Source organism: Mya arenaria, chromosome 9 (genome assembly GCF_026914265.1).
Source record: "Mya arenaria isolate MELC-2E11 chromosome 9, ASM2691426v1".
NCBI classification, from domain to species: Eukaryota; Metazoa; Mollusca; class Bivalvia; order Myida; family Myidae; genus Mya; species Mya arenaria.
Genome location: NC_069130.1, coordinates 54,191,607 through 54,202,571, shown reverse-complemented (window position 1 = coordinate 54,202,571; position 10,965 = coordinate 54,191,607). Strand labels below are relative to the sequence as shown.

At 32.4% G+C, this 10,965-nt stretch overlaps 1 protein-coding gene across 1 annotated transcript; it reads left to right on the top strand.

The window, feature by feature from the left end:
• Positions 1 to 909: 909 nt before the first annotated feature.
• Positions 910 to 7,382, top strand: LOC128245727 (cytoglobin-1-like). The gene is made up of 3 exons (XM_052963955.1): positions 910 to 1,261; positions 3,814 to 4,039; positions 4,553 to 7,382. Exons 1-3 carry the CDS (start codon positions 1,041 to 1,043, stop codon positions 4,685 to 4,687), a joined length of 582 nt encoding a protein of 193 aa, XP_052819915.1. The 5' UTR covers positions 910 to 1,040; the 3' UTR covers positions 4,688 to 7,382.
• The last annotated feature ends 3,583 nt before the right edge of the window (positions 7,383 to 10,965 follow it).

Below are 10,965 nucleotides of genomic sequence, written 5' to 3'. Positions count from 1 at the left end.
ACAATTGAACCTGAAGTTATTACATTATTCTAGTTATGTGTACATGTAGTTATTTATTTGTTTGTGCTTATTGACCTTTCACTGCATTTCTAATCATTTACAGTCATGCATTTTGCGCACTAGTTTTTAGTCAGAATGTAGGCGTGACTTAATATACCTAAATAAAACCAAATGGCTCAGGAAATTATACTGGCATGCAATGCAAACAATGCTAAATCAGTCTAGCTATAAATCTTTACCATGAATATCACATTTAAAGACCTGGTGAAGAGATTTGTGAACGTTTCAGTGCAGTGCAATGCATTGCAGCTCAAGGTCTATGGCAATGCATGAATGACGTTTGAAATAAAATAAACAATAGCAAACTGTAGAAAGATTGTGATCGAAAAAACGTTATCGTTGAAAGCTAATGTAATTAACTTATAGTTTCATCGTATTGGTAAATGTTATCATATATAATAAAAAATGGTAATGATTGATGCAGTTTAGACATTTTTTTGCTAGCCGTCTATACGTTTTTCCCATTATTAGAAAATGTTCCAAATATATGTGATGTGTTTCCGTATAAGAGCCCTCTTACACTTGTCGCAGATAACCTAACATCGTATTTGTCTAGCTAACACAACGTCTCCCATAATATTCTATAGGAGTACCAGTGTGTTCATGGATTTTGAATATCATAAAAAAATCGGACTGCAGTATATACATTTCGATCAATTCGAAATTGAACACTATCGTCCATCGAAACCCGGTAAAAACAAAGCATTTGTAATACTAATAACTCTAAGTCTATGACTATTTGATAGCGCAACCTATTGCAAAACCAATACATAACCACACACGCACGTGCGCGCAGTGAATATAAGTGTAGCTTGTATTGAGAAACACCATTAGGCAGTCTGATATGAGTCGCGGAACACACTTATGGCAAAAGATATTTTATGAAACACATCGTATTAGGTACCATATCAAATATTGTTATTTGAATTAAAGTTAAGCAATTTAAAACAAAAAGTGAATTGGATAGTAAACTACAAATAATGTCGTTATTAAAACGCATAAAGAAGTGTTTGACTGGAGCGAATCAAACGGGTGATAACCAATCCAGTGTGATGATCAGTAAGAATAAAGACATATTTATAAGGTTTGATCCTCAAAAAACAGCGCCTGAAATTAGTGAGCGGGAGGTTGAGATTCTTAAAGACTGTTGGAACATAGTTCAACGGGATGTTGCAAAAGTTGGGATTATTTCGTTTGTCGGGTAGGTGTTTATTGACTTATTAATATACAAATTAGAGTTTATAATCATATTTTTTTTTAGTAATCATTTTCATGGTGCCAATATATATATATTATTTTATATTCTTATTTTTGGATTATAACATCTTCATTATTTGGAAGTATCAGACAAACATGTAACTATGTTGGACTTAATGAAATAGCTTACTGTTTACAGACACTACTTCAGGAACATATTTTATTTTTAAAATTGGCACGGAAGTGCTGGCTCTTGAGTGCATTTGTTTCCACTTATTGTGTTCAATGTAAATCTAACTTGTTGTTAAGTCAAGTTAAGTTAATATGTGGTCAATATCGGATTTCTTTTGTACATTATAAAAATAAACATCGGCTAAGGAAACCTTTCACGTCTATTTCCAAGTAATCTGCATATTGTTCCTCCTTTGTACTCTTTAAATACGAACAGACATAAAGAAGAACAACATAAGCGTTTTTTCTTTAAATCTTATAAAACATTTTAAATTGACACTTGTATTTGAACCCAAATATCCCTATACATCCCATTAGTTATTTCTCACTCTTATCCCTATACATCCCATTAGTTGTTTCTCACTCATATCCCTATACATCCCATTAGTTGTTTCTCACTCATATCCCTATATATCCCATTAGTTGTTTCTCACTCATATCCCTATATAGCCCATTAGTTGTTTCTCACTCATATCCCTATATATCCCATTAGTTGTTTCTCACTCATATCCCTATATATCCCATTAGTTGTTTCTCACTCATATCTCTATACATCCCATTAGTAGTTTCTCACTCATATCCCTATATATCCCATTAGCTGTTTCTCACTCATATCCCTATATATCCCATTAGTTGTTTCTCACTCTTATCCCTATACATCCCATTGGTTGTTTCTCACTCATATCCCTATATATCCCATTAGTTGTTTCTCACTCATATCCCTATATATCCCATTAGTTGTTTCTCACTCATATCCCTATATATCCCATTAGTTGTTTCTCACTCATATCCCTATATATCCCATTAGTTGTTTCTTACTCATATCCCTATATATCCCATTAGGTGTTTCTCACTTATATCCCTATATATCCCATAGTTGTTTCTCTCTCATATCCCTATACATCCCATTAGTTGTTTCTCACTCATATCCCTATACATCCCATTAGTTGTTTCTCACTCATATCCCTATACATCCCATTAGTTGTTTCTCACTCATATCCCTATATATCCCATTAGTTGTTTCTCACTCATATCCCTATACATCCCATTAATTGTTTCTCACTCATATCCCTATATATCCCATTAGTTGTTTCTCACTCATATCCCTATATATCCCATTAGTTGTTTCTCACTCATATCCCTATATATCCCATTAGTTGTTTCTCACTCATACCTGATACAAACATTTTTGGCCCTCTTAGCTTATTTAACCAGATACTATTTTTTTATTAAGCTATGGTCATGACTTATTGCCAATCCATTTTAAACACATCTTTGAATGCACGGGCATAAGAAAGACGTATTTGGGACTATTGTACTTGTCCATGTCGTCGCGGAAGCTATGGATACTCTATTTTAATCAGATAAAGAAGAAACCACAATCACATTATTATTTGTCTTTTAAGATCGGATGTAATCAACTGTCTGTAGAGAGTAGCTAAATTTGTGAATATACATTATTGTTGGTTTGATTTGTTTTACACATCACATATACCGAAAACGTTTAAAAGTTAATCATTTGTCCTCATTTCTTTATGATTTTCTAGACAAAACGACCTGCGAAGCGACTTTAGTTGATGTTAGGAATATATTACATTAATGGTATCTTAAGCGAACTTTCTGTACAAAAATATAAACCCGTATATATTTTCGCCTGTTTGATAGGCATACAAAGTGCCATTGTTGGTTAGAATCAGGAAAAACTATTTTTACTGGGCTTTCCCTGGCAGGACGCCGATGAATGACACTATCTCTTATGTATCTAAAGTTTAACCTGCGTTTTGTGCTATCGCATAATTTCAGAGTTTCTCTGCTAACGGTTTTGTCATCAGGCTGCATGCTTAACTGCGAACACATTCATGTTGCTTATAATTTTTGTTCATACCAGTTAAATTGTACATATATATTATATAAAAAATCAAAGTCTATGGCATTTCATTAACTGTTGATTAAACAACATTTTAAAACAAGTTTATGCTGTTGCTAAAACATATATACTCTGAACCAGGATACAGAAAGAAACATTACCCAACCACTCCGATGAAGCATGATCTATTTAATTAAATAATTAAGAGTGGCAAACGTATCCATAAAACTATTTACGGCTTACTCGTGTTCCACTTTCGTTTGTTTAGGTATGATTAAGTTCCATATCGCCTCGTATTGTGATGTTTATCAGTAATTTTCTTTTAAGAGAGTCACTGGTTTTGTACAATATTAAAACAAATGTTGTCAATGCTTCTAATACATAGTAAAAGATCTACTGTTTTTTATCGAAGCAACTCGAAATACGTTGTAACTATTTCATCTTTTTTCTCTTTTCAGTCTGTTTGAGACCCACCCGGAAGTCCACGATGCTTTCATGTCATTCCGAGTAGTTAACACATCAGACACCGAATACAGCGCAATTCTTCGTGCGCATGCGCTACGAGTAATGGGAACAGTTGACAAGTGTATTTATAGACTTGACAACAGGGACAAGTTACGAGAGCTCATGACAGAGATGGGAATACGTCACAAGAATTATTCCGTAAAAACTAAATTCATTGATGTAAGTTGTAGAGTTTAATGGTTGATAAAATTTCATATTAGCCTCTAAGAGTGTGAAGGGTGTTTCACTAATGGGAAGATAATCTTGTTTAAGGTAAATGTTTGACTTAATAGAACATATTTCACTTAGCTGGTCAGTACAATGGCATGATGCTGACTTTTGCTGAAATTATTAGTAAAATAATGAGACAGTTGTCAATCAAAAGAAGCCTACAGTTGTTGTGTTTCTCATTCTCAAACCTGCCGTCAAAGTTGTATGTCAGATACAAATTAACAGAACACTTCCTGTTTTTTAGAAGCAGTACTAGATAAGGCTTGTAGTTTTAAACAATATCAATTGATCGTTTATCAATAATTGTTGGAAATAACACCTTTAGAAGATAAACTTAAGGATATATTTATTAAATAAAAATAATCGCAGTCTTTGATAAAGCAAAGAATGCAGGTTTTACTATCGCTTTTCTAATTGTTCTATTTTTAAATGTAAACCTATCAGCGATTTGTTTACTTTCAGTTGATGGGCCCCCAGTTCATCAGCTCTATCAAGCCCCATTTGGAAACAGTATGGACAGACGAACATGAGAAAGCCTGGGATAATTTATTCAAACTCATGTGCTACTACATGAGAAAGGGAATGTGTAGTATATGATGAATTGTTAACTCTATAAAGAAAGGCTTATGTGTTACAACTGTTTTTGAAGCAGTATTATACACCTGTGAACAGTATATATTTGTCAGAAATATCGTTTGAAACCATGATGACAATACATCGGACGTGAAATACTGTCGTAAAAAGGAAGTGTTAGAGGTGATAAACAGAGGCGATGATATCAAACATGTAGATGATGTTAATTCAATATATTCAGTGCTCTGTTTGGGAAAGGCCATTGCCAGATACTAATGCTTGAATGGAAACACCTGGCCCAGTGTACGAGATGTAAAAACAATGCATGAATACACTACGAATGAATGCAGTTCACAAACAGTTTAAACAAAAAAAAGAACTGGGATAATAATACAAATACTAATTCCGTAATAAATATAAACATACCATTATAATATCTATTACACGTTATTAAACGTTTTGTTAGATTTGAAGGAATAAAAAATAACCCAAACTTTATAAAAGCAGACGTTTATCAAACTGTTTAACTTTCTCATCTCATTTTTCATCAAATTATATGTACTTATCATTATCTGTGATATAAGTTCAAACTTATTAAGAGGCAATTGTACTGTATGTTGTAAGACAACAAACTCTTTTTGCATTGGTAACATAGAAAAATTATATATGTATAAAAAATATTTTTTTCATATGTTGTTTGACATTGCATGAAGTAAACTTGACTGGTTTATATATCCGTTGTAATTCATCTATATTTATAATAATCATTTTAAGGTCTATTTTTTATTGTTTGTAAACGACTTGTTGCATGTTGCCAAGTTATTAAAAACTATATACACTCAGTTGCCCAGATTCGTTGAATTATTGCTCGAAGAACTGATAATAATAAACCCTGTTGAGTGATTTCAGAAGATCTCTTCACGTGATCACTCAAATGAAGCGTTATTTATCGTATGTTGCAAAATTACACAGGTGAATTGGTTTAACCTGCATGGAGGATGGTTATGACACATTTAAATATCTAAGGGCAAGTACCTGTTGTTATTTTGTAGATTTAAAACATCATGTTGCACTCCTGCAGTGCAAGCACAGTTGTCAGATTATTGTTCTTAAAATATATCCCAAGTTCACATCATATAAAATGAATCATAGATTTATTTGAATATTTTTTCTCTAACGAGTGTACCGAAATTAAGCTGTTGTTTCATATCCCTTCTCTGTTAACAGTTAACATGCATTTAATAAATTAAGATTTATGTTGTGAGTTATGAGAACCAACATAAACATATTAAGTATTCAACAAAGCTGATGATGTCTGCTCTCAGTCGGCATATATTTGCTAAGGATTAGGTATTAAAGAGGCATTTACGAAAAATGACTTCGATTGTCCCATAAGGTAGAAATATGCACCTTTCTTTCAAATCCAACCAATTTCCTTCATAAGATAAAAACATATTTGTCCATCCCTTTTAGTAAGTTAAAAGAATTGTTTTAACTTTGGTACTGCTTATTTGGGAGAAAGAGTGCGTCTGCACACTACAGTACGATATCAAAGTTGGTATTTAAGAGGAAATAAGCAAATAAACATACGACATTGATTTAAAAAATAATAGACTTTACATATAAGGGAAAGACATGTAATATCGTTTGCTTCGTATAAAGATTAGAATTTGTTTCAGTGTCACGTACAAAATGAATACAAACCATAGGCCAGCTTAGGCAGTTTTTAAATTATAGATATACTAGAAAAACAGTTACTACGAAATATTTCAAATTGCATTTCGCTGTGCTAATTCATTTATGTCATTAGACATACTGCTTTAAATAATAACGTCAAACAAGTGTGTATTGTCTGCGCAATTGAATTTTCTCGCCTCAAATGTTCAGCGTATTCAATGTGCTTGTAAAGAAATCCGATTAACATTATTTTTTACGAGTGACAAGAAAAGGAAACATGACTTTCAACGTTGAGTTATGATCAAAGATTCAATGTTGGTTTACTGAAATATGTTCTAAATTATAACAAACTACAACACTACGTAGTGGGATAAACCAAACTGCAGAACATCGTAATTGCCCAAGGTTCAACAGTAATACATTCTAAGAATCTCTGACTACTTGTCAACCCAAGCCTTAGTTTTCTTTTTGTTACTTTAGATACGAATATTTCATTCAGATATTATCTGCGTGTTTATGCTACATGCTCGTGTGTTAGCGGCTTATGAAATTCAAAAATGCAATGATCCAACTGGAATTATAAATAGTATCATGGATCAATAAACAGTACCAATACCATTTTTAATGGAAATATATACTTTCAGTACTGTTTGTAAAATTGCTGAGATATGTTGCAAATTGATGGCGATATACTGTGTAGATGAACAAGTATTTTGTCTGATAACTAGCTCTGTCTGCAAAAACAGGCCATCTTGGGCACATGATATTACACAGAATATCTCGTTTACCATGTATTTCAGCCATGATATTTAAATTAACTAACGATAATTAGGTTTTTTGTGTCCGACGTGCTAGAGGGATTAACTATATTGACCCTTATATAATTGTACCTGTGTAAGGTCATTGAAACTTTTTAATGTATACATTCCCGCTTATGTATCTCTTATGTTTTGTAGTGTATATAGAACATGTTTAGTTTTTTTTATCATTAAAGTCAAATGCGTTTAACATGACGGTGCATTAAAATAAAATTTAAAACCATTGTGTCGACCTTTATTGTGCGTCTTCAATATGCATCGAAGGAAACAACTAACGTCTGTATACTATCCAAACTCGTATATAAAGTACACAGTGTGAACTTTATGTTTAAATCTAAATAAACCATACAATTTTTTTTATATTCGTAAAGTACACAGTGGCACAAAAATAACAATACCAAGTGCTCAAGTGGCGCGTTGCATGACGAATCCTTATAACGGATTTCGTACATGAAAAACGTTGAATAGGTGCAAATAACGGCTTCTAAACAAGAGCTATCGTGATAACTCGAGATTAAAAAGAAAACCCAATAGCTTGAGCTCTTATCGCAAATCATATTGCGATACTTTACGAGCACTTAATATACTGCGCCTACTTCCATCATATAAATAAGACTCGTAGTATGTGTCACACAATTGAAGTAAATGCAATACCAACAGAAAACTTGTATTCTCAGTATTGCCCAATGCAAAAAAGATCTTACATTTGATCTATAAGAAATATTTCCTTGTTTCAGCAGGTAATGGACGTGGCGTGCACACACAACATGATAATAACATAATTTCAGAGCAGTAGTATAAGGCGGCAAATGAGATTGTTAGTCGGTGAAATACCGTTTTCTATGTATATCTGATGTAAGGCAAGATACAATGTTGTCTAATTGTTTTTACGGTATAAAATATTTATGTGAAAAACTACAGAAACAAGCTCAGTAGCCGAAAGTCTAGACCTAACTATCGTTTAATGGCACAGGATAACCGCAAAAGACATAGAACACACAAGCAAACAATCACAAACCAGAAACATTGAACAACTGCAGAAACCCCACAAGCTACAAAGTAAATTTATACTTTATTTAAAACTAGGTGTGTTTATCAAGGATTGGAAGAAATAGAAGCATGTTTATATAGCTAATGATTTATTACGTATACTATATACAATTATATATGTACATAGTATAACTATCTATATTTGTATAAATCAGGATACACTGTACATACTGCTAGAATACTACTGTGATCGTATTCAACAAATATTTTGACTACAGTTTGATAATGTTCTGTAGGAGGTATATACTTCTAAATTGATAAAGATAGGATTGATGTCATCATAAATTGCATTTGCCTCAAGAGTAGACAAAGGTAGTTTATCATCTCATACTTTCAATAAACGGTTTCATGTATAAAAGGCATAATGAAGTATTGATCCACTGTCGTCTGTCTAGTTCAGGGACTATTTTATTGAGTGAATTGCATTTTAATCTTTTCTATTTCAGAACAATAAGATTAAACTATTGTTATGGTATTGTTGATAGTTGCCTTGTCTTTAAAGATGATTGTTTCACATTTAAGGGTTCTGGGCTTGTCCCTGTAATTCCAAATGACATATATCATTTGTTTTAATTGAAAAAATACACTAGTGGATGTAGCGTTTTTAGATATTAACATAATAATGAAGACGATGTTATAAAGTGTTTGACCTTTAACAATGTGTGCATTTTAATATATTCACAAATTAATTAATGGTAAAAGGCGCTCATACTTAAGGCATAACAATGCGGTAGAAACTCTAGACCAATTGAAGTGTTTATGTTCGATGATCGTCAAAATATATTTTCTTTGTCAAATAGTATTTCAAGGGACTAGCCACCTAATGGTCCCTAAATTGACAAACCTAGAATCGTCTATACAAGCTAGTATGAAGTCGATAATAAATCATTTTACATGATAAAGATAATAAATAAATAACTATAATGTTGCTGTTCCAGCTCAGTTTCCCTGTTTTTAAAAAGCGCGGAATAGTTTCCCCGTTCATAAATAAAGCGGAATGTGTTGTTTTTCTTTCCAAATATTTGCAAGTCAGGTGATATTTTCAAACATTAATCTGCCAATAAGCGTTTTAGCCAACTCGCTGTCATTTTCAGCAGTTAACCTGTTTCAAAAGTTTCCATCAATTAAATTTTATCCCCGATGTTAATCTGTCGGGATCTGCGTATACGTTGGTTCGCAGCATTATAACCGTCCTTTGGGTAAGCCACGAAGTGTATATATTAAGCACATGAAAGTTGCGAGATGATTGTCCATTAATATACCAACGATATTTTCAAGCTTTTTAAGACTAACTGGTTAGACATACCCAGTATTTTGCAATGGCAAAATATGCAGAACTACGAAAGATAAATGTTTCGTAGGCGATGTGATCTATCAGTTAGGTAGATTCATTTTGCTGTACACAATTATTTTAACATAAAATTTTGACGATTTTCCATTTCTCTTGCATTTGTATAATCTGATGACTAGACCCTTTAAGCAAATTTTAAAATCTGTCCTTGGAATGCCTGTTAAACAAAGCGTAAACATAAAGTCATATGAAAATACAGCAATCATAATGTCGTTATCTATACATTTCAAGGGGAGTTTCACTTAGTCAATGCACCAGGGTGTTTACATTATCACTGAACAATTTACCACAATTTATCCCCAAACAACACCGCATGAAATTAGTGAACGAGAAATGGAGATTCTTGAATATTGCTGAAAAATAGTTCAACGAAATGTCATAAAAACAGAATTGTAACATTTGTCGGATAGTTGATATTTTTTTATTAATAAATTTATGTAAACGTAATTTATATATTTATTTTTATGGTGTCATTGATTTCGATATGTTACAAAGTTGTAAAGAACTGATAAAAGATCTTATTTGTGTACATTACATTTGTATGAACCAGGGCCTGACTTAATAGCTTCCTTCCACATGTACTTTAGTGCTACTTGAACAATCTTAATTATCTTAAATGACCAAGAAGGTATTATATTTCAAATACATTTGTTTCTTAATTTGAACACACATTATGGAATGCGATCTTTTATAACTTAAATTATGCTTTTGAAATTGTTATATCTTAAACACGAAAACTATTAAACGACTTTCATAACATCAACCATTATATAAGTTTATACAGCTTCAGTCTAACTGTATTTTAGTGTATTCAAGTGCACTTGATTGCCTTACAATTACTTGAGAAAGAAAGAACACAAATGCACGAGTGGTAGTTTTATTTGGTTATAAGCTAGAATAAACTAGTTCGCAATGATTATCTGGCTGTCAAAACCTATTAACTGCAGAGAGGAAGTTATTTGAGCTTACTTAACTGCTTTTGTTGACCCTTCTTGATCTTTTTAGCAATTACCATAAATGTTTCCTAATGTGTGACCACAGGAACACATTCCGGTAGAGTGACTTTGAAAGTACAAGATACACCAAACGTCTCCTCCATGAAAACTATAAAAAAAAATTTTTTATATGTTTTGCAATAATCAACACTTGATAATAAAATTTAATCCACTAATTGCAAATCAAAGCGGAGTTTCTCTTTTTTTGTCCTGGTACGCAAACACAGTGTCGTTGTTAGTGAAAAAAATAGTATTAAGAACCTTCCTTGCACCAAGTGGTATATGGTTTGATCACAAGTTACATGTGTTTTGCATTATCACTTAATTCGAAATGTTAACGAACAGTCATATCATTAGGCTGCATGCTGTAGTCTCAGTTCTTCATTCCTTAGTGATTCGTTAAATGTCATG

Coding starts and splice junctions, on each gene's coding strand:
- LOC128245727 (XM_052963955.1), top strand. CDS start 1,041: ATGTCGTTATTAAAACGCATAAAGAAGTGTTTGACTGGAGCGAATCAA. Junction 1,262..3,813: donor GGGATTATTTCGTTTGTCGG/GTAGGTGTTTAT, acceptor TTCTCTTTTCAG/TCTGTTTGAGACCCACCCGG. Junction 4,040..4,552: donor TAAAAACTAAATTCATTGAT/GTAAGTTGTAGA, acceptor GTTTACTTTCAG/TTGATGGGCCCCCAGTTCAT.